Source organism: Myotis yumanensis, unplaced genomic scaffold (genome assembly GCF_028538775.1).
Source record: "Myotis yumanensis isolate MYYU_CA2020_CCGP unplaced genomic scaffold, mMyoYum1.0.hap1 SCAF_1, whole genome shotgun sequence".
In the NCBI taxonomy this organism is placed as follows: domain Eukaryota; kingdom Metazoa; phylum Chordata; class Mammalia; order Chiroptera; family Vespertilionidae; genus Myotis; species Myotis yumanensis.
This window is the reverse complement of record NW_027223752.1, coordinates 16,325,143-16,352,235: the sequence shown is the minus strand read 5'-3', so window position 1 is coordinate 16,352,235 and position 27,093 is coordinate 16,325,143. Positions and strand designations below refer to the sequence as shown.

At 54.3% G+C, this 27,093-nt stretch overlaps 1 protein-coding gene across 2 annotated transcripts in view; it reads left to right on the top strand.

Annotated features, from left to right (window-relative positions):
* Positions 1–4,167: 4,167 nt before the first annotated feature.
* LOC139010333 (sodium/potassium/calcium exchanger 4) overlaps positions 4,168–27,093 on the top strand; it is a 120,110-nt gene continuing 97,184 nt past the window's right edge. The window contains exons 1-2 of one of the 2 annotated variants that reach the window (XM_070414625.1): positions 4,168–4,914; positions 6,740–6,850. In XM_070414625.1, the coding sequence (XP_070270726.1) occupies positions 4,785–4,914; positions 6,740–6,850 (241 nt within the window). In that variant the 5' untranslated portion in view covers positions 4,168–4,784. The remainder of the gene's footprint in view (positions 4,915–6,739; positions 6,851–27,093) is intronic. The other variant, XM_070414634.1, reaches the window with a different exon arrangement.

Sequence of the window (27,093 nt, the reverse complement as noted above, 5' to 3'; positions counted from 1 at the left end):
AATCAATAAAATAATTTTAAAAAAAAATCAAATTGCCCCCTCCTGTGGGACGTATGCCCCATGTTGGGAACCACTGGTCTAGGGCCCAGTAAATTAGACCAGCAACAGACAGGCTAACGAGAAAATCAGAAGTTATTAACACGTGCATTGTGCATACACATAGGAGCACCCAGTGATGAGTAGCTCAAAGGGGTGGTTAGAACTTGGGCTGATATAGCATCTTAAAGTCAACACATTTTTAGAGAACTGACAACAAAGGAAAAAGACTTTGGACTTTTAGGGGTAGCCAATTGTGGAAGGCAAATATATGGGGAAACTATTGGTAGATGAGGGCTAGTTTCAGCAAGGTTTGTTAGATTCCTCTGGTGCTGTCTCTGGGCCGATACGAATCCAGAGTTGTCACCAGTGATTGACTTATGTCCTCTCTGGTGGAAGCATCTCTACAAATTCATGTCCTGCTTTTAGGCAAATAGAGGAAGAGCAGAGAGCTTTTCTTGAAACTGTTTCTTCTCATTTGCCTTTAGCTCAAAATAATCCTTATACCAAAGTGGCATATTTGGAGGTGGGATATTCAGCTACCCCTGAGCAAACTTTTGCTGTTTTGCTGTCACTATAGCATAACCTAGCCCAGTGTGGTCCCTGGACCACTAGCGTCAGCTCCACCTGGGAACTTGTTAGAAATACAGATTCTCAGGCCCCACCCCGGACTTACTGAAGCTAAAACCCTGGGGGCTCAGCCTTCTGAGTTTAAAAAACACCCCCCACCCCAGGGAATTTTGATTCTCGCTCAAGTTTGAGAACTGCTTCCCTGGCTGGTGCAGACTGATCTGGTTGCCTGGAAGGCCGAGAAGGAGGAATTAGAATTCATAGAGAAGGTCATCCCAGTAAACTTGGAAACACGGAGTAAGAAGACTAATTAAATGGTGAAGCGTTCATATCAGAGAAAATCGTTTTTATGTTGTTATTATTTGCTTTTTCTTTTTTAGAGAGAGAGAAAAGGAGAGGAATAGAGACATCAATAATGAGAGAGAATCATTGATCGGCTGCCTCCTGCACGCCCCACACTAGGGATCGAGCCCACAACCTGGGCATGTGCCCTGGTCAGAATCAAACCATGACTTCCTGATTCATGGAATCAGGAAGGTCGACACTCAACCACTGAGCTATGCCGGCCGGGTGAGAAAATATATATTTTTTAAATATATATTTTTATTGATTTCAGAGAGGAAAGGAGAGGGAGAGAGAGATAGAAACATCAATGACAAGAGAGAATCATTGATCGGCTGCCTCCTGCACATCCCCCACTGGGGATCGAGCCCACAACCCGGCATGTACCCCTGACTGGAATCAAACCTGGGACCTTTCAGTCCGTAGGCCGATGCTCTATCCACTGAGCCAAACCAGCTAGGGCGAGAAAATATTTTTTAACAAAAAATTATTGTACCCATCCCCGAGATGGCGAAAACGGGCTGTGTGAACAGTCTCCTCCTCTGTTGCATCAGAAGAAAATGCTGCTGCAGAAAGGATACTCCAAACCCTGTGTCACAGAAGCCAGACCTCGGGCCTAAGAGAAACCCAGGACCTGCTTGCCATGTGTCCCGATGGCTTGCTGACTTAGAAAACACTCCTGACTGCTTTGAATCCGAAAAGCACAGACAACCCAATTCTTCCCTCTGCTGGGCGAGCCATTAGAGCTTCGGCAGAGGCTGGGTGGTGATGGGCACTGTTTAAATGAAGCAAAAAGTACAATTTCAAAGCAATTGCTTCTTAAACTGTCAAATCAAAGGAGCCCATCTGTGCATGTGAAATTGTTCCAAGGGCTCTAACTATTAGCTGAAAGCAGGTGAGAGATGTCAACGAAAAGAAATGTTCCAGAAAGAGCTAGCGAATGTTTAAAGACAGACGCCCGAGGACTCCTTTGGCCTGTTTTGGATGAAAACATGTCTTCACCAGCCCTACGTGAGCTCCATGGAAAAAGTTTTCAGAAAAATTTAAATCCGAGGAACCAGATGCCATTCTGTTCATTGGAGCTGCTTTAATCAGGATGACTCTGACCCTCACGCTGTCTTACGGGTAGGCTAACTGCATATGATCACTTTAACTTTTTCCTTTGCCTTAAATTTGATGCCAAGAGGCCTTGGCTGGCTTTCCGAGTGATATATTTCACACTGTTCTATTGGCCTTCTATTTGCTGTTGACAAATGCATCCTTGTACAGCCTAGTCAATGAGAAGGATATTCGGCAAAAGTATGAGAAGTGTCTTGTCCGTCCCTGGCAGGCACGCTTGGTTCAGGGCACCCACCTGGAGGGTGCGCCTCAGTGGTAAGGCATCGCTACAGACAACACAGAGCCCTGGGCTGCTCTGTGAGAGGCCAACTCCAGCCTTTTCCATTGCATTTCCTCTAGGGGTTTGCGCTGCAATTAGACGTGTTCATGCCTTCAGTATCTTTGTAGGCACGGAAACTGGGCTGCTGAAAATAAATAATTAGTGAGCCTTCTGCCTCCCCTGGCCCTTCAGGTACCTCTTACCCGTGCCACTCTGCCAGGCTTACCCAGGCAAAAGGATCCTGCTTACTCAGCCCATGAGGAACCACGCAGATGGTGATGGGCTAGAGCAGTGGTTGGCAAACTGTGGCTCGCGAGCCGCAGTTTGCTGACCACTGGGCTAGACACTGGGACAGACTTGGAAGGGCCATGCTTCTGGCACGTGAATGTGGGGCTTGTTAAACAGGCGCATTCTGGCTCAGCTGGCTGGAACCTCAGAGCCTGAATTTCTTGCAAGCTCCCCGGCAAGGCCCATGCTGCCTCGGCCCACATTGTGAGCAGGGAGGGGAGAAGCACATTCTGCAAAACGACTCCTAGAACAGACGCTACTCAACAGGCACTGATCGAAGGGCCTGGCTCCATGTTGATTTAGGATTCCTTAAAGGCAGGGACTGGATCTTACACTCTTTTTTTGGTTGTTTTGTTTTGTTCTCTAGCTGGCACTTGGCACAGGTCCCGCACACGGTGGGTGTGTATTTATTTAATTAAACAGCTGGCCGAAACCGGTTTGGCTCAGCGGATAGAGCGTCGGCCTGCGGACTGAAGGGTCCCAGGTTCGATTCCGGTCAAGGGCATGTACCTGGGTTGTGGGCACATCCCCAGTGGGAGATGTGCAGGAGGCAGCTGATCGATGTTTCTCTCTCATCGATGTTTCTAACTCTCTATCTCTCTCCCTTCCTCTCTGTGAAAAATCAATAAAATATATAAAAAAAAAAAAAAAAAATTAAACAGCTGGCCTCGTTCCAAACAGGATTTCAAGCGGACTTAACCCCCAGCAGGCTCTAGCCAGGTGCCTGATGCACTGGTCAGCACTGGCCAGCGAAGGAAGTCAGTCCCCGGGGTGGTCTCCAAGCCCCTGGGCTGAGGCTCTTCCACCAAAGGTCCCCATCACCTACTAGTACCTCGGCTGCTGCTCTTCTGAAATTCTCCGCCCTGCCCCATTTTTAAATCGGTTTACACTAGAGAGCCAGTCAGAGGAGGAAAACAAAACAAAACAAACCCCAGAAAGCCCTGCGGAGCGGCAGGCTCAGCACATCAAAAGCTCCGCTCTATGCAGAACTCTCAGGTTGCCCTCTGCCTGGTCTGCAGGTCCGCCCTGCGCCCCCACCGCCGGCTCCCCGCCCCCAGAGCCCCTCAGGAGTCGTCCCAGCGGGCACAGGAGCTCGTGGGCTTGCTGCAAGCCTGGTTGTTAGCTCTGCTTGAGTAATTAATCTTCTCGAGCATCTCTTGCACCCCCGGGAGGGGGGGCGGGTCGAGTCACCCCGGAGGTCGCGGGAGCTCGGACAAGAGCGACTGCTCTATGGAAACCCTTGTTCCAAGAGTCCCTGCGGAGCCATAACCTGTTCCTCTGGGCAGCAGCCTCCCAGGGCTCTAGAGGCAGGGCTCGGTGCGGCTCCATGGGGGCGGGGGGAGGAAAAGGGAGGAGGAGGGCGATGATATTGGTCAGTAGTTGAGCCTCCCCAGGGAAGGGAGGAGCGCGCGGGCGAGTGCGCCCTGGAGGAGGAGTACACGTGCTGCTAGGGGGGTGAGAGGCGGGCGGGAGGGAGGAGAAGGGAGGCGTGAGCTGCAGGCGGGAGGCGCCACGGCCTCGAGACGCAGGCGCCAGCAGCCGAGGAGAAAGTTCCCGTGGAGAGCTCGCCCCGGGGAGGGCCGGCGTCGAGGCCGCTCGCAGCAAGGGTCGCAGGTCCCACGCGCCGGGCCGGCCTGCCTGCCTCCTGCGCGCCCTGGGCCACCCGGCTCGGCTCCTCGGGAAGCTGCCGCTGCCAAACTTGGAGGAGGCGGAGGAGGAGGATGCTGCGAGCGCGAGCGGCGGCGCGGGGCGCGGGGGCGCACTGAGTGCTCCCCGGGGGCGGCCCCAGGTGAGGCTGCCAGAGCTGCGGCCCCGCGAGCCCGCCGAGCCCGAGCGGCCAGGTAGCGGCTCCAGCGCCGGGACTGCGCCAGCCCTGCCAGCCAGGGCCGCCAGCGCCACCGCGCCCGCGGCGCCTCCTCGCCACAGAGCCATGGTGCGCGGTGCGCGCACGCCGCGAGCGGGACTCTGAGCTCCGCCGCGCCGCGCGCCCCCACCTCAGCTCCCCGGGCTTCCCCGCCGACCTTCCCCGCGGGCCATGAAGCTGGGGTCCACAGACCCTCGCCTTTGAGCGGCGCGGCGCCCGCTCCGGCCCCTGCGCCGCTGGACCCCCGATAGCGCGCCGGCGGCTGAGCCTCCCCATCGCCCGCCACCGGCACCCAGGCGCTCCGGGATGGCGCTTCCAGGCCCCCTCCGGCCGCGCAAAGTTCGCAGGAGGCGAGAGATGCTGCTGCAGCAAATTGGCTTCGTGTGCGCGGTGCTGGCGCTGGCGTGCTGCGCGCCCGGCCTCTTCGGCAGCCCGGGTAGGTGCCGGTGCGGGCCGACCCGGGAGTTGGGGGGCTTGGGCTGGGAAGCCGCGGGCAGCTCCGAGATGTCTCCCCCTCCTTCCCGGTCAGGTGGGTCCCAAGGGCTCATTCAGTCCCCTCCCGCGGGGCAGGGAGCGCACCCCCGGGGAGGACTGGTGTCGATGCTCTGAGCCCCGGCGCCGGTTCCCCCGAGCTGCGCGCCGCCCCTCGGGGCTCGGGACGCGGCTGCAGGCTGCGTTACTAGGACGGAAGCCAGCGCCGCGGCCCCTGGGCGCCCGAATCAGTCTCCCGAGGGTGCGGGGGATGGGCAGCGCAGCAGGGGGCCCAGACGTGGATTCCCTCGACCTGAGGGGTCCGCCTCCCTGGTCGGCGGAGCGGGGAAGGTTGTACTCCGCATCCCTGGAAAACCCATCTTCGGAGGCCGTGAACTCCGTCTTCCCTCCCCGGGAGGTTGCTGCCATGTTTCAGCATCGTTCTCTCAACTCCCCTTATCCCCAGGGTGGGAGCGCTGGCGTCTGGGGCACAACCCACACTCCTTCACCCAAGAGGAGGCCCAGGGAGTGGAGAGTCGCCTAGGATATGCAAATCCGAGACCAAGAGCAGGAGAAACTTAAAAAAAAAAATCTGGTGGGAGTGGTGGTGGTGGGCACGCGAGCCCTGTGGAGTCTTCAGAAAACGTTCACTTGGCCGGCATTGCCATTTTTAATGGGATGCTGTGGACCTTGTGTTTTTGTTTTTCACATTTTAAAAATATGAAAAACGCAGGTGATTTAGCAACTAGGACATGAGATAAAGAGGCAGTACCTTCTGAAGCAGTGAGAGAGGGACAATTTAGAGAGGTTTATAGTGAGTTGACAGGTAAAATTTAGCTGGAACTTGATTCAACTTAAAGAAAAAAAAAAAAGAAGAATACTGCCTTTCAAAACCCATACTTTGTGACTGAGGATGTAAGGTTAAACAGTGGCCGTTCCCAACAGAAAACCTGAATGGTTATTTGCACATTTTAATATCTGGTGCTTTGCAATGGGGCAAGGCAATGTGTTTTTTCCCTCAATTACACACCAGAAATAACAAAACACCGAGAGGCTCTTAGACGGCAGCATTAGAGAAGGGTTATCACCCAGCTGAGGCCGTGTGCGCATCAGGAGAGGTAAGTGAGTGAGTGCTTTAAAGGTCCCGTAGTGAGAATCGCCCGTGTTTGCTGGACCAGGAATTGCCGTTAGGAGTTTAACTGCGTTTGGCCCCTGCCATCCACTCCTGTGATCTCACGTGTTCCTCCGTGTGGCCCTCAGACCGACAGAGTCAGCATCACCTGGGAGCTGGTTAGTGCCGAATCCCAGGTGCCAGCCCAGACCCACCGAGTCAGAATCTGCATTTTAACATGGTCCCCAGGCCATTTGCACGTTCAAGGGTGAGAAGCCCTGGGCCAGACCCCGTCGATCTTCTCCGCCTGCTCGCTGGCTTACTGTCCATCCGTAGGCCCTGCAGAGCTGGGACACCTGAGCATCGTCACCAGCAGAGAACTTCCTGGTCACTTTTCTAAACCCTTTGTTGCCCTTGCGAGGGGCCGGGAACGGAGAGATCTTGGCCAAAGTCAGAGCACATGCTGACGCACCTGGGAGTGGGAACAAGGAACTCCATCTAGGAAACAGATGGCTGTAGGTGATCTCTATTGTGCCTCCAATCATTGTACCACTCCGTACAGGTGGCTCTGAGTAGTCAAATAGGGCTGTTGCGGCGAGATTACAGAGAGGTGAGGTCATGGCGAGAATGCAGGCGCCACCTTGACCTAATGGTGTCTGTGACTTCACTTCCAATCCAGGGCACAAGACAGCTTCTGCCAGCAAGCAGGTTCTACCAGACACGTGGAGAAACAGAAAGCTGATGGCACCGCTGAATGGGACTCAGACAGCTAAGAACTGCACAGATCCTGGTAAGAAATAGATTCTTCACCCTCCTCTGGTGCCCCCTCCCCACTCCCGGGATTTGGCTGGGCCTGGAGATGGGGCCTTATGTGGACACTTACAGCCAGAGGTGAGAAAGGTGGTTTTATGCACCTGGGTGGGCGGCTAGCGGTAAGGCATTTAAAGGTAATGTACACATGTTAATCAATTGTGCTGCTAAGCAACTCAAGTACTTTCTTTATCCAACAACTGAAAAAGGTCACATTCAAGAGTTTTAAAATTTCATTTTCTCACAATGCTCTGAAGGCTCAGAGTTCCCCACTCTCTTGATTTTGTTGGCCTGGGCGTCCCCCCCCCCCCCCCCCCTTTTCTTGTTGTGCCTACTTGCTGGAGCTCTAGGGGCAGCAAGCCCGGCTGCTCTGACAGATGGCACGTGGGGAAGACCTGTCGGCCAGGGCAGCTGCAGGGGCAGGACGTGCGGTCCTGGGCCCCTTCTCTGGAGTGGCAGTTCCTGGGGTGTCATCCCAGCTCAGGGATGAGTCCTGCCTGCCCTGGAGGCAGTTTCCATTTCCTTCTGAGACTTCTCGAGGGGGTTGGAGGCTGTCGGGACCCAGGGACCACAACCTATCCTTGTCCTTCCGCAGGCAGGCTTTGCTAGAAGAGGGGAGGCTCCGGGAGAGGACAGTGCTCCGGCAGGCAGCGCGGGAAGGGAGACTGCCCAGGCTCTGCAGGGCATCCTGGGCTGTGTCTCTGGGCTGGCACATGGTGGTCTCTGACAGCAGGACCAGGGGGGTGATGTATTTGGAAGCTTGGAGGACAATGAGGCTTTATTATAGGTGGATACCACTTGGCTTTTCCACGGAGTGGCTGGTGAGTCACATGATCTATTTAGGCCTCTGCTTTCCCGCCTGTGAAATGGGCTTGCCTGCTCCGGGGTTGTTGGGAGAATCCGGCAAGGCTCTGTGTGGGGCTGTGTGTGAGAGGGAGTGGAGCCCCAGGGCAAAGGAGCAGGTTGGAATGGCATCGTCCTGTGGCTCATTTTCACAGGCAGGTCTTACCTGCGATTCACAGGTCAGGGAAGAGCACACGAGTTGCTTAAGTCATGGAACGTGTAGTGTGAAGCTGCCTCAGAGCCTAGGCCTGTGCGATTAGCATGTTTGGTTGGTTCCATGTGCATAGGAAGGCCGGGGCCTTTCCTCAAAGCCTGCTTTCTACACCATCTACTTCCCTTCTCCCAGGATTCTTCTGAGAAGTATGGGTGGGCACGGAGGAGGTGAGCGCAGGCTTGCAGAGAAGCATCTAGAATTCCCTTTGAACTTTGAACTCTCACCTGTCCTGGTGACTCAGCAGCAGCGGTACCTGCCCTGTCATTTAACCTCCCCCAGTGCACCTTTCATCAGCCAGAGGTGGGGGTGAATGTGCCGGACTGACATGGGTGAATGTATGAGGCCGTCCTCGCACTCCAGCGACCTGAGATGCTAATGAGCACCAGCCACTCGGGGAACACAGGGCTTTTCTGGGCAAAGAATTGGGGTTGGTGCCCTAGCTGGTTTGGCTCAGTGGATAGAGCGTGGGCTGTGGACTGAAGGGTCCCAGGTTCAATTCCGGTCAAGGGCACATGTCCGGATTGTGGGCTCGATCCCCAGTGTGGGGACGTGCAGGAGGCAGCCAATCAATGATTCGCTCTCATCATTGATGTTTCTAACTCTCCCTCTCCCTCCCTCTCTGAAATCAATAAAAATATGTAAAAAGGAAAAAGAAAAGAATTGGGGTTGGTGCAGTTTTGACTGGTTTCTAGCTCATGGTGCCCTGATCTTGGACTGGGCACACTGGCTTAGACAAGCTCCCCTTTCTTAGCATCTCCTACGCCTGATTGTTTCCTGAATCTTCAGTGAATTCTCTGATGAAAAATGATCCCACTAGCCTGGCCGGTGTGGCTCAGTGGTTGAGCGTTGACCTAGGAACCAGGAGGTCACGGTTCGATTCCCAGTCAGGGCACATGCCCGGGTTGTGTAGGAGGCAGCCGGTCAGTGATTCTCTGTCATCACTGATGTTTCTTTCTCTCCCTTCCTCTCTGAAATCAATAAAAGTATATTTTAAAAAAAAATGACCCCGCTAACTATGGAGCAGGCAGTCCTACCTGGCAGAGAACCCGGACTTGTGCCACTTATGGAAAAGAAATGGAGGGGAATCGGCAAGCTCTTTTGGAATAATTGACATTTGCGTTGTGCTTGTGTTGACTGTTTCTGGAATAGGGCCCTGCACACAGAAGGGACTCAGTAAATATTGGTAAAATGATGGAATGAAAGTGTATTTTGAATATTAAGCACTTTAATCCTCAGAGTGTTTCTGAAAAGATGAGGAAAAGAAGCTCAGAAATGTAGTGACTTTCCAAGATCTCTTGGCAGGCGGGAGCATCCCTGGTGTTCTGGCTCCAGATCCCATGCCCCTTTTCCCCTCCACTGCACTGCATCTGCCCCCCAGCCCCACTGCACATGCCCCAGCTCTCCTCCCAGCCCAGGTAGGCTGAGGCCTGGCTTCCCTGCCAGCCCCTGGTCTCTGGGCCGAGAGAAGTTCCAGCCTCCTTCCCAGTTCACAATCATGTATGTAGCACCCGCCTGCTGCTGTGTGTCTAGCCTGTGGGGCACTGGGTGGGGAGTATAAGCAAGTGTGAGAGGCAGCTCTTATCATCAAGTAGCTCAACGCTGTGGGGAGAGGACCTGAGCTCTGGTGTTTCTCCCTCTTCTTAGAAGGGCACTAATCCCAGCATGGGGGCCCCACCCACCTTCATTACCTCATCTAACCCTAATTACCTCCAACTACCATCACATTAGGGGATCAGGGCTTCAACATAGGAATTTGGGGAAGACGCAGACCTTCAGTCCAGATCAGGAACCAAAGAGTTGCCACTCATCTCACAGGGGTGGCACCTGGAGTGTTGGAGGACAGCTTCTCACACCTGGCCTGCAGGTGAGAAACACCTGTGGGCTCTGAAAAATACAGATGCCTGGCCCTGGCCCCAATTCGTGACATCAGAACCAGAGATGGACCCATTCTGTGGCCAATTTTCAGAGCTTCTGGGAAACTGGCTCATCCCCCCAGGTCCTCCATGGTGGGCTCCCCCTTGTCATCACAGCATCCCAGGCCTGCCCTGGCCAACCCAAGTCGCCTCCAGTCACTGCCTCTCTCGGGTTAGCTCTTTGCAGGCAAGAATCCTATCCATTGTTTTATTGTTGGTTGGCTTCCCCCAAGTAGAATATAGGAGGTGAGAGCCTTGTTTGCTTTCTACCACCGCAGTATGTGCTTCAGTTTTTCCTTCTGTAAAAGGCGGTGATAATTAAATCCACCTCATAGAGTTGTTAGAATTAAATGAGTTCCCTTCCACCAAGTGATACACACCCATGCTCAGACTTCAGCCTCCCTTTTTGTGACTTTCTTCCCGGCTTACTCCAGAGATGATACCATGTCTGTGTACATAGGTACTGGACAAACTACTGTCAATCACCTGTCAGGAGGACAAGTTAAGAGGTAAACGTCCTGCCAAACGCTGTTTCTTCTCTTCTGGAAACACATGTCTTGTTTTGATTTGATTTTTTAAAAATCTTTTGAGGATTTGGGATGCGGGAGGGTGGCAGACCTTGTAGAACTTGCCTCTAAAAGGAATTTGTCCCTTGGCTGGGGTTATGTTACATGTTGGCATTTAGCTGGGGAGGGTGGGCCTGGCTTCCCCCATTCTTACAGCTTTCCCCCCACGTCTGAGTCTGGGTCAGCGATCCATCCTCCCCTGGGTCACCTGTTCATCTGGGTCTCCATCCTCTGCCCCACGTTTAAAAGGAGCAGCAGCGACAGAGGCGGCTTGGTTCCCCTGTTGTCATTGGGGTGGTGGTGGGGATCTGTTTTATCTTGTTTGGTTTTCCACTTGTCTTTTGGGATGCCTGGTGGCTGTGTGTCTTAGCTCGGGCTGCCGTGGACGATACCATGGCCTAGGTGCATAAACAACAGTATTTTGTTTACATGCAAAAACAATGTAGTATTTTCTCACAGTTCTGGAGGCTGAAAGTCCGAGGTCAGGACTCCAGTGTATTTGGGTTCTGGTAGGGACCGTCTTCCTGGCTTGCAGACTGTGCCTTCTTGCTGTGTCCTCACGGAGGGGAGACCAGCGAGGTCTCTGGAGTCTCTTCGGGAGCTGCGAAGAGTCCATCAGAAGGCTGCTGATCCCATCCGACCGGGGCCCCACCCTCGGGACCCATACACCCACATTACCTTCCAAAGCCCCATCTTTAATACATTGCTTTGGGGTTAGGGCTTCAACATGAGAATTTGGGGGTGGGGGTGGGGGCACACTAACATTTGGTCCATCACAGTGTCCGTAGAAGGGAGGCTGGGAAAAGAGGCCTGAGGGCCCAGTGGACGTGGCTCAGTGGTTGAGCGTCGATCTATGAACCAGGAGATGACGGTTCGATTCCCGGTCAGGGCACATACCTAGATTGCGGGCTCGATCCCCAGCAGGGGGTGTGCAGGAGGCAGCTGATCAATGATTCTCTCATCATTGATGTTTCTAGTCTCTCTCTCCCTCTCCTTCTCCCTCTCCCTCTCTAAAGTCAGTAAAAATATATTTAGTAAAAAATAAATAAATAAATAAAGAGGGCTGAGGGAGGGGTGCCCGAGAGAGAACTGAAGAAGAAGAAGATGGTTCTTAGCATTTCAGGAGACCAGCGGAGTGGGAGACAGGTGCTAGACGGAGGATCTTGCCTGGTCAACCTGGTTCTGATCAGCCCTGACTTTGCATCCTGCACCAGGGCTGATGTGAAGCCACGTGGTGGGTCTGGTGGGGGTGGAGCCTGTGCACAGGAGCTGGCGTTGGGACTGGGCTAGGAGGAGGCGATGAGATCCTGGCGCAGGTACCGGCTGCAGCAGCGGATCCCTGTAGGCGCCCCTGCTTGGGGAGCGGAGGTGCAGAAAGCCTGAGGAGGAGGAAGGGACCTGGAGCTGCAAAAAGTACATCGGGGCCTGTGGGCGTGGAGGTGAGGCTGAGCCAAGGTCTGTGGGAACGCACCTTCAGCAGCTTGGGAGACAAGCCGCACACCCCAAGTGGCAGAGTTATGTAACAGCAAATCCCGAGCTGGAAAGGCAAGAATTGAACTCGCTGCTGCTCAGCAGGGGTGGGCGGGGGGAGGGGCAGGGAGATCACAGTTCGGTTACTATCCCAGCTGGTAGATGGTAGACGCAGGATCCAGCCTGGGGAGGGGGGATCCCTGGCAGGACGACCTCCCAGGATCCGAGGGGCTTCTTAGGAAAGTGCCACCACCCCCTTTGTGATGGTGATAGACTGGCCAAGCCCTGCTGGTCACACACGGAGGCTGATGAATGCAGCCCATCATGGGTGGGGTCACTCTGCTTTTGGGGGGGTGGGCATGCTGTGCGCTGGGTCAAGTGGCTTGACCAAAGGTCTGGTTTCTAGTTCCGGTTCCGCCAAGATACCGCCTGACGTTTGGGGAATCCCTCCCCCTCTTCCTCAACAAAACGAGATGGCGCTGGGTGCGCCCACAATGTCCAGTAGCCAGAGAAAGCGCCTGCCCTGGCAAGCACGGCTCTTCTTGGAGACGGCAGCTGGGTGTGCTGCAGGCAGAGGTGTGAGCTGGCTGTGTGACCTTGAGCAAGGTCATGATCCCTCTAAGCTTCAGGTCTTCTCTTTTATAAAGTGAGCAAGACAGCGGTTCCTGCCTGCCCCGTCGGGCTGCTGCCAGCCTTAGCCCACACGGCGGCTAGAAGTAGCTAAGGCGGGCCGAGCCCACGGCGGCTGCCACCATCGCCATCCTGGCTAACGCCAATGCACTACGTACTGGGGCTGTTCTGAGGGCTTCCCATGAATTCACTCACTTCTCACTACTACACCTTTAGGTAGATGTGATTCGTGTCCTCATGGTACAGGCGAGGAAAAGAAGACCGAAGAGATGAAGCAAGTAGTTCAAGGTCAGCCAGCCAAACCAGAAGCAGGGCCAGGTGTGGGTGTGTGTTTTTTAAACAATTAATAGACTTTATTTTTTTTACAGCAGTTTTAGGTTTACAGAAAGATTGAGCAGAAAATTCAGAGTTCCCGTGTTCCTCCCCGGCCCCAGTTCCCTCTGCCATTCACACCTTCTTAGTGTGGCAACAGCTGTTGCAATTGATGACCCGATCATTGACACATTATTATTAGCTAAAGTCCATAGATTACATCGGCTCACTCTTTGTATTGTACATTCTACCCGTTTGGGTAGATGTGTAACAACATGTGTCCACCGTGGCAGTCGGATGCAGAGTACTTCCGGTGCCCTAACCGTGGCAGTGGAGACATTGAATTGGAATGTGAGCCTGTGCCCTTACATAATTACTAATAAATGGTGTAGAAAAGACAGATTAGAGACGAGGACGGCCACTGCGTCTCCCGGCTCCCGGCACTGTCTGGGCGCCCCTCTGAGAAACAGGGGATGTCTGTCTGTCCGTCGCAGCAGCAAACATCTGTGTGGGCCTGCGTCTTGGTATGTTTCTGATTTGTTTGCAATCAAAAGTTATTTTTTCCCCCTTATCCAAACTATCGGGCCATCTGCTAGCAATCCCTCCTCCTTCCCGGCCATCTGCTACCCCTGACTTCAGATTCTCTGCTCGTGACGAGATGCGGGCCTCGCGCAGCCCAGAAAGCACCCACCCGGCTTCCTCGTGAACTCCGAGGGCCGCTCCTCCCCGCGTTAAAAATGGAAATTATTAAGCGTTGCCATGTGTCGCCTGGGGCTGCAGGGATCCAGCCGTTGGACTCACCAGAAACGTCAAATGCTTGGAAAGGCTTTTATTTTATTAAACAGCAGTGAAGAGGTCATTGGGGCATAACATTTTACTTTAAAAAGAAAAATAAGAAAGAAAATGTGCTGGAAGAATTTGCAGTGTCTCCTGAAAGGACAGTGGCCGTCCCCCGGGGGACAAGGACAGGAAGTCACTGCCCAGTGGGTCGTCCCACTGCCGATGGTCTGCGGGCCTACAGCCCCCTTTGCTGATGCGGCTCCAGCCCTGGAGCTCCAGGTAATGGCCCGAGACATGCAACGCAACGTGCCTCCTCGAGCCTCGGTGCACCCGCGCTGTGCGAGGCACCGAAGCTGGAGGGGACCCAGCCCTGACATGGGGAGTGCACAGTGGAATCGGGGACACAGGCAAGGGTGTATATAGCAGACAGAGCGGCCTGTGGCAGGTACCTCTGGAGCAGCAGCGACGTTCAAACGTGCGCCACAAGAATGTTTAAAACATACAGCACCTGACTGTTCAGCCAGGGGCACTGACCTCTTTCCCTTAGAGCAGTGGTTCTCAACCTTCTGGCCCTTTAAATACAGTTCCTCATGTTGTGACCCAACCATAAAATTATTTTCGTTGCTACTTCATAACTGTAATGTTGCTACTGTTATGAATCATAATGTAAATATCTGATATGCAGGATGGTCTTAGGCGACCCCTGTGAAAGGGTCGTTGGACTGCCAAAGGGGTCGAGACCCACAGGTTGAGAACCGCTGCCTTAGATCAGTGATTCTCAACCTTGGCTGCACATTAGAATCACCTGGGAATCTTTTTAACATCCTGATTTCTGGGCCCCATCCTCCGGAAATTCTGTTTCTTTGTGATGGGGTGGGGCCACAACATTAGTAACAAAGAAACAGACTTTCCAGAGGATGAGGCCCAGAAATCAGGATTTTAAAAAGATTCCCAGGTGATTCTAATGTGCAGCCAAGGTTGAGAACCGCTGCCTTAGATGGACAAATAGAAAAATGACAACAGCCAACGCAACAATAGCCATTTGGTGTGAATGAATCAAAATTACACATTTTTGGGGCGGGGGGTGCCAGATCAGCAAAAATAATCTATTTTTTGGCATGCCACAGAATTTTAGTAACTAGTTTATGTGCCGTGAGATGAAAGAGGTTGGACACTGCTGCTCTGGAGGAAAGAGCTTGGTGGTTTGGGGCGAGGGTGCCCGCCCTGGAGGAGATGCCAGGGAGGGGGCAGAGGAAGGACGTTCAGAGCAGCCGCCCAGCACAGTGCTCCGGAACGTGCCCTCGGAGCCACGGGAGCAGCACCTCCCCACCTGGGCAGTGCCTACTGGCAACCACCGCGTCTCGCTCATTGGCTGTCGGAGGGGAGAGAACACAAACACCTCCTGAGATGGTCAGGCACAATGTACGTAATTAGGCTTTGGGGATTTAGCACGGAGGGTGGGGCTGAATCAGATGACTTTGCTGTTTGTTGTTTTTTAAGTAGAAGGAGGGGGTCTGGGACATGGGGGGACGCTGACCAAGGATGAAGTTGGAAAACTGGTTCACAGTGGTCCTGCTTAGCCACAGGCGGGGCCGTCACCCCAATTCACAGGAGACGCTGGGCCCAGCAATGGCTCAGGGCAGATGGCAGCTATCCTGATGGAGGTATAGGGTGTCCCAAAATTCACGCAAGATTTGAATTTTGCATGAGCATTAACAACAACAAAAATAAAAGCCTAATTTTACTTGGTTAATTGAATCAGATTCTAATATCTGTTGCCCTTTGATTTCAATCCCTTCAATTTGATAAGCATTACCAAGTACCAATTATGGCCCAGGATCAGGGACAATGAAGACCAATGAAGACTACGGCTTTGCGTATGTGCCAGCAAAGCCGTGGAGGGCATTTACCCGATGTGCTATTCCATACATAACCCTATACTGTATACTTTATGAATCAATAAAAAAATTACAATTTTTAATTATAAACCTGTGTTCTCTATCAAAATTACTTCTTGCGTGAATTTTGGGACACCCTATATTTGCCGGTCTTTCCCCACTGGCCTGTCAGCTCCCGGGGGGCAGGGCTGTGTCCCAGGCATATACTCAGCTTGTAGCAAATGGTGACTGGATGGATAGGTCTCTCATTCTACCCACCAGGGAGCCGTGTCCCACAAAAGCAGCTCTTATGTCCCTGGCTGTCCAGTCTAGCCTGTTGATGCCTTGGGACAGATCAGGACACCCAGCCAGGAGGAAGCAAGGGTTAAGAGCTCCAGGGGTTAAGAACATGGACTCTGGAGCCAAGCTGCCTGCCTGGGCTCCAGTCCTGCCTCTCCCCTGACTAATTCCTTGACGTTGAACTAGTTACGTTACCTTCTGACAGCAGGGCAAGGGCAGGGGCTGGGTTTGTTTTGTTCACTGGTGTCTCTAAGCTCTAGAACAGTGAGTGGTGTGTGTGCCTGCACGTGTGTGCATGTGAGCACGTGTGTGCAGGAGCCCATACAGTCCCTTCCTCACGGGGCTGTGAGTGCTACATGTGCTCATCTGTGTCAAGTGCTTACAAGAGTGCCCGGCACAGAGCAAGCGCGCTACACATTTTTTGCTGCTGAAATGATCTCTGAAAGAGAACTTGAACCGTAACGTTACAGGGTACATTCTTGGACCTGACCTCTGATGAAGGATTGAGGGTGAGCTTTGTTAAGTGCAGGACTTGCTTTATGTTGAGTTAAAGTTAAAAAGGAATATCTGGCCTTATGTTTGCTTGTTATCAATTCTTTGAGGACAAGAAGTTGTTGACTTTTTGCATGACTGATGCTGAGATTGCCCAGACCATGCAGGCGGGGGGCAAGGGGGAGAGAGCGAGAGAAAGACAAAATGTTCTACATCTGCTCTTTCTGTTGGTCATGTGGGGCCTGGTGAATGAGATCTTGAATTTGGAGGCCAGAGTCTGTGTTCTGGCCCTGACACAGTCTGTGCAGTTTTCCGCATGTCACTGTGCCTGTCGCAGGCTTAGCTTTCTACCTGTGAAATGGGCACAATGATGATGCTGTTTACCATACAGGCTTTTAAGGACTCAGTGCAAAGTGCTGTGCAAAATATTATTGTTGTTGTTCGCATAACTGTAGTGGATGCTTAACCCTTTGAAGAACACGCCTTCTTTGTGAAATAGAGAAAATCAGTTATCTGGGGCTTTTCAGAATTGATCATAAAACCACAAATGGGATTGGGCAAAAGCATTGTGCTTGGCTCGTGTGCGGCAAAGGGCCTGTTGGCGGTGTCTCTGGCTAGAACAGAGAGATGAAGATCATCCAGTGGTTCTCAACCTTCCTAATGCCGCGACCCTTTAATACAGTTCCTCATGTTGTGGTGACCCCCAACCATAAAATTATTTTCGTTGCTACTTCATAACTGTAATGTTGCTACTGTTATGAATCGTAATGTAAATACCTGATATGCAGGATGTAATTTCATTGTTCGCGACCCATAGGTTGAGAACCGCTGAGACCGTCTTTCCTGGGCCCTCCCCATCAGTTTACTTCATTGCACATTATCGACATCTGACTTTGACTCCGCTGCACATGCCAAGTTCAGGGACCAACCTTTCAGCTGGGCTGGCCCCACACCGGCTGGCTCGGCCCTGTGCCTGAGTTTTATTTTTATTAGAGTAACCACACGCGTGAACAAACGGCCCCGGTTAGGAGGCCGCCTGGGAGCCGTTTCTCTGCGCTCAGGGAGGAAGGCATTCTTGGGTTTATTGTTTGGTTTCTGGATGACGGCTGGTTGAGCAGCCCTGTCTGCTGGGCCTGTAGGGACACGCAAACTGACCTGGATGTGGGTGGAGCCTGCCTCCAGGGAGCCCCCATTCCTGTCAAGAGGATCCACATCTACAGAGCGAACCTGTAATACAGGCGAGAGGGCGACGTGCTGTAATCCTGGGGGTAAGAGCAGAAGGGGACGGAGAAGTGCTCAAGGTCAGCGTCACATCGGAGGGGCCCCCGAGGCGGGGCAAGTGCGAGGTTCAGAGGAAAATAATGGAGCGGACACGTAGGCAGCCCTCGCACTCCCTCGCGGAGCCTGTGCCAGTCCCGTGACGGAGGGTAGAGGCATTATGGTTGTGATTACGTCCATCGGCACAGGATGCGAGTCAGGCACAGAGGGGTTAAGGGACTTGCCCCGGTTCCACAGCTGGGACTGGGCGGAGCAGGGAGTTGAGCTGGGGCAGCCTGGCCCCAGAGCCTGTGCTCTTTGGGGGAAGAAGATGGAGGGTCCCCGGCCGCTGGGTGAGCGTGGGCACAGGTGGGTGGGTAAGGCAGGCGAGTCATCCTGTCGTGAGTGTGTGTGGGCCCGAGAGCCTTCACCCCAGAGGCTTTGGGACTTTACCCCGAAGGGTAGAGTCTGTGGCTGGTCGCTGGGCAGGTCTGCGTCTGAGGAAGGTAACTTCAGTTGAGATACGTGAAAGGTTTTAGCATAAACTCTATAAGGCCACAATAAAGTGAGCACAGAACCATTGGGAATTATCGATTTAGCCAAAAGTTACAGTCGTGTGCGAGATAGATCAAGAGAGGCAGCTGCAGGTGTCGGATGTGCGAGCTGAGGTGGGACGCTCGGCTCTGCTCACAGGTGCAGGTAAACTGTCCACATTATCCAAGAGGGGCGTACAGGGAGCACCTCTTCTTTCCTTTAGATTCGGACCCTCTACGGCAGCGGTTCTCAACCTGTGGGTCGTGACCCGTTTGGGGGTTGAACGACACTTTCACAGGGTTTGCCTAAGACCATCGGAAAACACATATATAATAACATGTTGTTTTGTGATTAATCACTATGCTTTAATTATGTTCAATTTGTAACGATGAAATTGGGGGTCACCACAACATGAGGAACTGTACTAAGGGGTTGCGGCATTAGGAAGGTTGAGAACCACTGCTCTACAGGAACCTTTAGCCAGGAAAGCCTGCACCAGGCACAGGGGTTGGCCTCTACCCTATATTTCATTCTCCAAAGTGCACATCCAACATCCTCCTGGGCATCCACGGGTGGGACACTGGAGGGACGTCGGACCGGGGAGAAACCCTGGCCCCAGAGAGCCTGTAGGTTAGAGGGAGGGGCAGGTGGACTCGGGATCCCCCGGGTGACCTGGGGTGGCACACTGTGGCCCAGCATGCGGGAGGCGTCGCGAAGCATGCAGCATCGGAGCTGCTTGGGTATTTGCTGGACAGATGGGGCGCGTGAGACATTCCTGGCAGCGGATTTGATGATGGCAGAAGCAGAGTGGAAAGAGCGAGCCTGGCAGGATCATGGGCGAGGCCGGTGTTTTCAGCCGCCTGAGGTCAGGACCGAGGGCAGACTCTGCCGCTGCATCGTGCCAAGCGCCAGGCGCCCCCCTCCCAAGGCCGGGCCTCCATGGGGCTCCTGTGGGACTTGAGGCGCAGGAGCGATTGCTCTCCCCTCTCCAGGAGCTGCTTACCTTTCCACCCACACAGGAGGCCTGTGGCCCCTGCGGGCGGGGAGCTGAGGGGATGACAGAGATGCCGTTTTTGTCCTGTGGGGGAGGGGGGGGTCACTGTGTTCCTGGTGCCCCGTCTGCACGTTGTTGAGATGCCCTGTTTATTGCACTTTCTCTCAGCAGGGCCCAACCCCAGCAGGATTGTGCAGAGGCCCCAGTGCAGAGGCTTTGGCCATCAGCAGCGCGTGGGCATTTTCACCAAACCGTGGGGAAGAGTTATGAAATGTGGAGCGTGGCGCGTGCAGACAGAAGCAAGCCTGTGGGCCTCTCTCTGGGGGCAGCCGGCACCCCGCGCCTCCTGCTTCTCTCTCTGTGTCTTTTCCCCGCGATGGGTATGCGAGGGGGTGGCTGAGTCCTCATCCTGAGAGAGGATTTATGTCGCCACCTGGGCACCTTCTTTGGAGATGAGCATCGAGACGGGTGGCCAGTCATGCTCCCGGAGACGGCAGGTGCCCTGGCCTGGCCCGGGGTGCGGGCAGAGCGGCGGGCGGCACTTGGGCAATGCAGGACACAATCCACAAGACGTGGATGGCAGCCAGAAGTGGGAGTCCCTGCCGGAGAGGCTGGCCTGCGGCCTGGAGAAACCAGCGCCAGAAAGAGGTGGAAACTCCCGGGGGCCCGCGGAGCGCCGATAAAGGCGATTAATGGAGCAGATAGAATGGCTTCTGAGCAAAGATTAGAGATGCTCAGTTGCTCTGGCTTCTTAGCTGAGCCTCTGTGAAGGGGGCTGTGTGGGGACGGGGTACCTGAGACGGGTCTGCACTGACTCACCTGGTTGCCAAGGCGGCACCTGCAGAGCCCTCAAGCCCCGGAGAGAAAGAGCCAGGTCAGGTCCCCTCCCTACGTGCCTCTTAAAGGAAACCCTGGCTTCTCAAACAGCCTCCGCAGGACAATGGAGGGACATCCCCTCACCTGGGATATTCCCATTAGACCGGTCCGTGCGAGGGAGGGTCTGAAGCCGGAGGCCCTGTTCCTGCAGCGGAACGGACCGGCTGGGCTGTTGCATCTTTTCTCTGATTTCTAGATAAGTCTTCTGTGGGCTTGGGAGGCGGTGAGCCCCTGAAAGAATTGCTCTCAGACGGCTTTGATCGTTTAAGCCGCGCTTGTTTTCCCTGAGCTGGCGAAAACCCCAACGTAGTGTAGGGTGACTAGTAGCTAATGACTTGCGGGCTTCAGCATCAGGAGGAGGAATGAAAGAAGGGGAGGAGGGGGCTGTATCTAATTTGCAGACCGCAGGCCGGCGCTGGGAGGGCGTTCACAAGGAATACTCGGCTCACACAATAAAGTCAGGAGGGACCCGAGAGATCATGGGGGAAGGTCCGCGTGTTGTCGGAGCTCCCAGCTACACGTCTCCATCTCCAGGGCCCAGGGTCACCCGGGCGTGTTAAATGCAGCTGCGGTGGGGCCTGAGGCGGGGCCTGGGTCTGCATTTTTCACCAGCTCCTGGTGGCCGCTTCTCGCTTCTCTGCAGACCACACGTTGAGAGGTGAGAGTATAGAGTCTGCCTGACCTGGGTTTGGGTCCCAGCCCTGCTAAGGGGCTGTGTGGCCTTGGGGAAGTGACTGTCTCTTTGAGCCTCAGTTTTCCCCATCAGTGAAAGGGGGTCATAGGACTCACCTGGCAGGAGTCTTGGCAGAATGAAATGAGGCCTGTGAGCTGCTTTGCTCAGTGCCGTGACGGTGACATAACCAGAGCTCGTGTGTTTACAGTGAGATCAGGCGTCCCCAGGCTGCTCTGAGGAGGACTGGGCCGCCAGGTGGCCTGTCCCTCTCCCCATCTCCTGCTTGGAAAAGCTTCCAGGGTCAAATGAGTTTGGGAAACCCTAAAGTCTGCCTCTAGGGGACACAGATTGGGCCACAACAGCATGGTCAAGGTTTTGAGATCGGCTGCAGTAAAAGTAAAGAAATATTTACACTTAAGAACCATTTTATTGTGGAAAAATACACATAAAGTTTTTTGTTTTAACCATTTAAAAGTTGTATGCTTCTGCAGTTCTGTGGCATTAAGTACACTCACATTGTGATGCAACCGTCACCACCATCCATCTCCAGAATTCTCTTCATCTTGTTAAAATGAAGCCCTGTACCCATTACACAATAATGTCCTATTCTCCCCTCCGCACGACCCCTAGTAATCTCCATTCTGCTTTCTGTCTTTGTTACTTTGACTATTCTAGGTCCCTCACCCATGCACAAATATTGTGCACCGGGCCTCTAGTCTGTATATATACTAGAGGCCTGGTGCACAAAATTCATGCATGGGGGGGTCCCCTCAACCCAGCCTGCACCCTCTCCAATCTGGGACCCCTCGGGATCGGGCCTAAACTGGCAGTCGGACATCCCTCTCACAATTCTGGACTGCTGGCTCCTAATCGCTCACCTGCCTGCTGGCCTGGTTGCCCTCAACTGCTCCCCCTCGCCCCCGCCAGCCTGGTCGCCCCTCACGGCCCCCCCGCCGGCCTGGTCGCCCCATGCAGCCTGCTGTTCACTTGTTTGGTCATCCCTCATTAACCCCCTGCCGGCCTGGTCATAGGCAGCCATCTTGTGAGGGTGTAAGGGTGAATTTGCATATTACCTATATTATCTAATAAAAGAGAAACATGCAAATTGACCACACCTCTGCTATGCCCAGGCCACACCCACCAGCCAATCAGAATGACTATATGCAAATTAACCCAACCAAGATATCGGCCTGCAGCCACGGAGCTGGAGCAAGCAGGAGGCTTGGTTGCCCTGGCAATGGAGGAAGCCAAGCTTCCCGCCTGCCCTGGCCGGCTGTGTTTCTGCTCAAGGCAACAAAGTTTCAATTATAGAAGATAAATAAGTCCCAGATACCTGCTTCCAGCCAGCCTCCACTGGGAGCTTGGGTGGCTGGGGGCCGTGTCCAGCCTGCAAACAGCCATCAGCCCCTCACCCAGGCTGGCCAGGCACCCCAGAGGGGACCTCCATCCTGAAGGGGCTGTGGCCAGCCTGCAAATAGCCATCAGCCCCTCACCCAGACTGGCTAGGCACCCCAGTGGGGACTCCCACCCTGAAGGGGGTATGACCAGTCTGAAAATGGCCCTCAGCCCCTCACCCAGGCTGGCCAGGCACCCCAGCGGGACCCCCACCCTGATCTGGGACACCCTTCAGGGCAAAGCAGCCGGCCCCCACCCATGCACCAGGCCTCTATCCTATATAATAAAAGGGTAATATGCAAAGTGACCCTAACAGCAGAACTACTGAGAATGACTGGTCACTATGACACACACTTACCACCACAGGGCAGATGCTCAATGGAGGAGCTGCCCCCTGGTAGTCAGTGCGCTCCCACAGGGGGAGCTCTGCTCAGCCACAAGCCAGGCTGACGGCTGCCAGTACAGCAGTGGTGGTGGGAGCCTCTCCCACCTCCTCAGCAGCACTAAGGATGTCCGACTGCAGCTTAGGCCTGCTCCCCACTGGCAAGTGGACATCCTCCGAGAGTTCCCAGGCTGCCAGAGGGATGTCTGACCGCCAGCTTAGGCCCAATCCCCCAGGGAGCCCCCGAGGGCTCCTGGGATGCCAGAGGGATGTCTGACTGCCAGCTTAGGCCCAGTCCCCCGGGGGAGTGGGCCTAAGCCAGCAGGTGGTCATCCCCCGAGGGGTCCCAGACTGTGAGAGGGCACAGGCTGGGCTGAGGGACCCCCCCCCAAGTGCACAAATTTTTGTACACCGGGCCTCTAGTATAGGATAAAAGGCTAATAAGCAAAGTGTCCCCTCAGGAGTTCAACCAGGAGAACGGGAGTTCGATTATTCACTATGACATGCGCTGACCACCATGGGGTGGCACGGAACATGGCGGGTAACCAGTGGCAGTGGCGGGGCGCTGAAGGAGTGAGGGAAGGAGGAGGTGGGGGAACCTGATCGGCCCTGATCACCAGCCAGGCCTAGGGACCCTACCTGTGCACTGGGCCTTAGTATAAGTAGAATCACATAATATTTGTCCTTTTGTGACTGGCTTATTTCACTCAGCATAATGTCTTCAAGGTTCATCCATGTTGGAGCACGTGCCAGAATTTCACTCCTTTTTAAGGCTGAGTAATATTCTGCTGTGTGGATAGACCACAGCGTCTTTGTCCATTTATCTATTGATGGACACTTATTTCCACCTTTTAACTATGGTGGATGATGTTGCTATGAATATTCGAGGGCAAGTATCTGAGCTTTCAGCATTTTTAAACATAGTATTTCCCAAATATTGGGGGTGGATGTGTGGATGGAGAAATGCCGAACGGTCCAACCCACTATCCCCAGCGCTGTTTGGTGCAGTACTTGGTGGGACTCTCTGGTCTGTAGCTGAGGTTTCAGCCCTCATTGTGCTTTAGACTTGCCCAGAGAGCTTTACAAAAGACACCCATGCCCAGGCCCCACCTGGACTATGATCTCTAAGGTCAGGACCTGGGCAGAGGTATTCTGAAGCTCCCAGGTGATGCTAGTGAACAGCCAGGGTTGGAGACTTGCAGAGATGGTCATCCAGTGGCAGTGCCGGGCCAGGACAGGAACTGCGGCTGTCATGTGCTGCAGCCCCTCCACCACCCTCCCCAACCCCATCAGGCTGCTAACCTGGAGCTCCTGCCAGCCTGCGGGGCACCGGGTGGGAGAATGGAGTACCTGAGAGCAAGGGGGGACCTTGTGGCTGGCAGCCCCTTGGCCTTGGGTTTCCCTACCTCCAGCCCACGTTGACAAGTGTGGCTATTGCCCATCTCTGCGAGGGAGGCTGGCAAAGATCCTGTCCTCAAGGGCGGGGCCTGGCCAGGAGGCAGGCCACCTCACCGTGGTGCAGGGTCAATGCAGGCTGGATGGAGCATTCCTGAGTGGGAAGACAGTGTGTGTGTACAGGGGGCAGTCAGAGCACCGTGTTCAGATATTTCTCATCCAGGGAGAACCGTTGAGCCTCCTCGTCGCTTGATTGAGAGGTGGACTTTCTGGCCTTCATGCTGTCAGCCCGCCGGCCGGGGCTGGGGAGCGCTGCCCCTCCCCGCCAGGGGTTTGCCTGGGCAGGGCTTGACCGCAGCAGCCACTGTGTAGTGGTCTGCCGTCCCTGTTTAATTCCCAGGGTCTGGCCGTCTTGACTGCTCCATCTCACTTTGGTTGGATGTATAATCGTGTAGAGGAAAGACTTAGAGGCATTTAAATGATTATTTTTTTAAATCGTAGTGTGGGCCCGGGAAAACAAGCCCAAGCTCTGTTTTTACTCCAAGGTCAGTGTTCTGCGTTCCCAGGAGTGTGTGGTCATGGGGCCGTGGGGTGCTTGGTAGGGTTTGGGCGGGTGCACCTGTTCATTCACCTCGTTTTCTGTATTCATATCTTAGGAGTTGTCTTTTGGACACAATCCGTGTCTTAAATGGTAGTGCCCAGTGGTCTCTTTCCAGGAGAGGTTGGCAGACAAAGTGAGAAGCAGTCTGCAGACTTCAGAGCCGCCGTCACTCTCCACGGGATCGAATAATCGTTACCTGGAGCCTAGCTACTCCTCGAGGCCAGATACTCCAGCCAGCTTCTCCCACCCCCACAGGCTGCTTGGTTTCCCCACTCAACCTCTTCTGCCGCCTCCGGGGTCGAAGTCTGCTCAGCCTCTCTGCGCTCTCGTTTATTTACTCATTTGTTCATTTATGCAGGCAACTCAACAGCTCAGATGTGGGCCACGCTTTGCCAAGAGGAGATGCATCGAACTAAGGCTCACGCTCACATGCAGGGCGGGAGGGAAGAGGAAATACGAATCCAGAAATTAGCAAGGCATAATGAGGAAAGTCGCCCTGTTTTCTCCATAGACTCATCCACTCCCTGAATCAACATTGCCAAACTGCCCGCCAGGTGCAGAATCCCACAGGCAGGAGGACCAACTCCACTGTGAAGTATCCTAACCTTTAATCCGACAGGAAAGTGAACATGAAATGCTAATAATTAAAATACTCTCTGGGTGTCGAGGGACATTGCGATCGACATACCTTCAGAGGCAGAAGAAGCCATGTCAGGGCTCAGGGAAGCAGCCATGCTTCCTCGGGTCCTTCATGGAGGAATTGGTGCGGGCACGGACAGCCTTGACCCTGCAGATCAGGGCACCACATGGAGCTGGGCCCTGAGGCAGGACTTCCTGTGACCGCTCAGGTTACTGTCTGCATTTACCCACCTCCAGACCGTCCTGAGAGGTGGGGACGTGACTTGCCTTTTAGGGTATTCTGTCCATTGACATTGGACATGGACATGTGACTTGCCTTGGCCAATGGCGTGGGGGCAGGCGTGACTTGCACTGAGAGCAGAAGCGTTAAAAGCTGGTGCCTTTATGCCAGCTCTGGTTCTTGCCCCTCTCCTGTGAGGATGGCTTCTCTTTCTGCCTGGCTTCTAGAATGGGGAGTAGGGAGAAGCCACCCATGACTGCCAGGACGTGATGAGAATAAGGAATAAATGTGTGTGCGCCCCTGATGTTTTGGGGGTAGTTTTGGAGGTTGTTTTGGGGCTTGTGTTATGCACCACAGCAAACAGCCAGCCGGTGGGAGCTGACGGGCCCAGGCTCAGCAGCGGAGCAGCGTGGTTTGTGCGTGTGCAGTATCGAGTGAGGGGGAGACTTGAGGAAGAGAGGTGGCCCTGCAGTCAGATGACAGCAGGCTGTTGTCCAGCTCGAGTTTGCATTCTCATTGGGAGTTGGGGAAGGCTCTTGAGACAAGGATTGATACGCCGGGGGGGTAGGGGGTGTGTGCTTTGGGAAGGTGACTCCGGCCTCAGAGCAGAGGATGCAACTGGTTAGGGACAGGAGGGCAGCAACAGTGGAGTGGAGAGAGGGGCCGATTTCAGAGACTGGGATGTGCTCAGATCGAAGGACGGGCAGCTGCCTGAAGGTGAGGGAGGGAGAGAGGCCCACGGGCCAGGGTCTTGCTGGGGAGGAACCTGTGTCTCGCTGGGCCCTTCTCAGACAGGAGAACCAGGCTGACCTGGTGCGCGCCGTCTGGCCAGCTCCCCAGTGTCCCAGCTCTGCCTGCTTCCTAAGAGCCGTGCTTTGCTGTGTGAAGTCGAGCCATCAGGGGAGACACGCCAGGTGTTGGGTGCATTTCGAGTTCCTTCCGGCTTGGACGCGCCCTAGAATTCTGCTGCTGCCCAAACTGTTGTGCTGTTACAGGGAGAATGGAAGGTGTGACGGGGCCTGACCGGGGAGGCAGACGGAATGCCTGGGGGATGGGGTCCAGGCGGGGTACATTGTGCTCCGGGGAGGAATTCAGGGGGACCCCACCCATGGATGACTGTAATAGCATCGCTCATTCATTGATCACTCATTCCCAAGGTGGTTAAGGATGCATTTCTGGGGCTGGTCTGCTTGGGTTGAATCCTGGCCCTGCCCCTCACCAGCGCCCTCCTGTGCCCCAGAGGGTGATGACAATGCTGAGGCCAGTTGCCTTAGAGAGCATTCAGTGCACTAACATAAGTACGGCGCTTGGAACAGGATTTGGTACATGATACGGGCCTCTGTGGGAGTCTTTACTGAACACCCGCTGGGTGCCAGGCACTGGGATGCAGCAGGAGCCCAAGGTCCCTGCCCCGGGGGGTGGGGGTGGGTGGGGGCTTGCTTTAGTGGAGGAGGCAAAAAACAGATTTGCAAGTAAGTAGATGCATCTTGTCAGGTGATAAATATCATGAGGAAAAATAAACTGGATAGTGACCGGGATGGTTTGGGGACCTAAAATAGGTTGATCGGGAGGGTCTCTTAGTGGACAGGGCCTGGATAGGGTGAGGATGGTCGTGCCACAGCAGGGGTGGGGAGCTTTACTCTGCCAAGGGCCATTTGGATATTTATAACACCATTCGTGTGCCATACAAAATTTTAAACTTAAAATTAGCCTGTTATGGAAGAGAGTGTGGAACTTCGGAGGGAAGGTGGGGGGGGGGGGGGCAGTGATCAACCAAAGACCTTGTCTGCATATATGCATAACCCATGGACACAGACAGTAGGGTGGTGAAGGCCTGGGGCAGGCGGCGGGGGCAGGCAG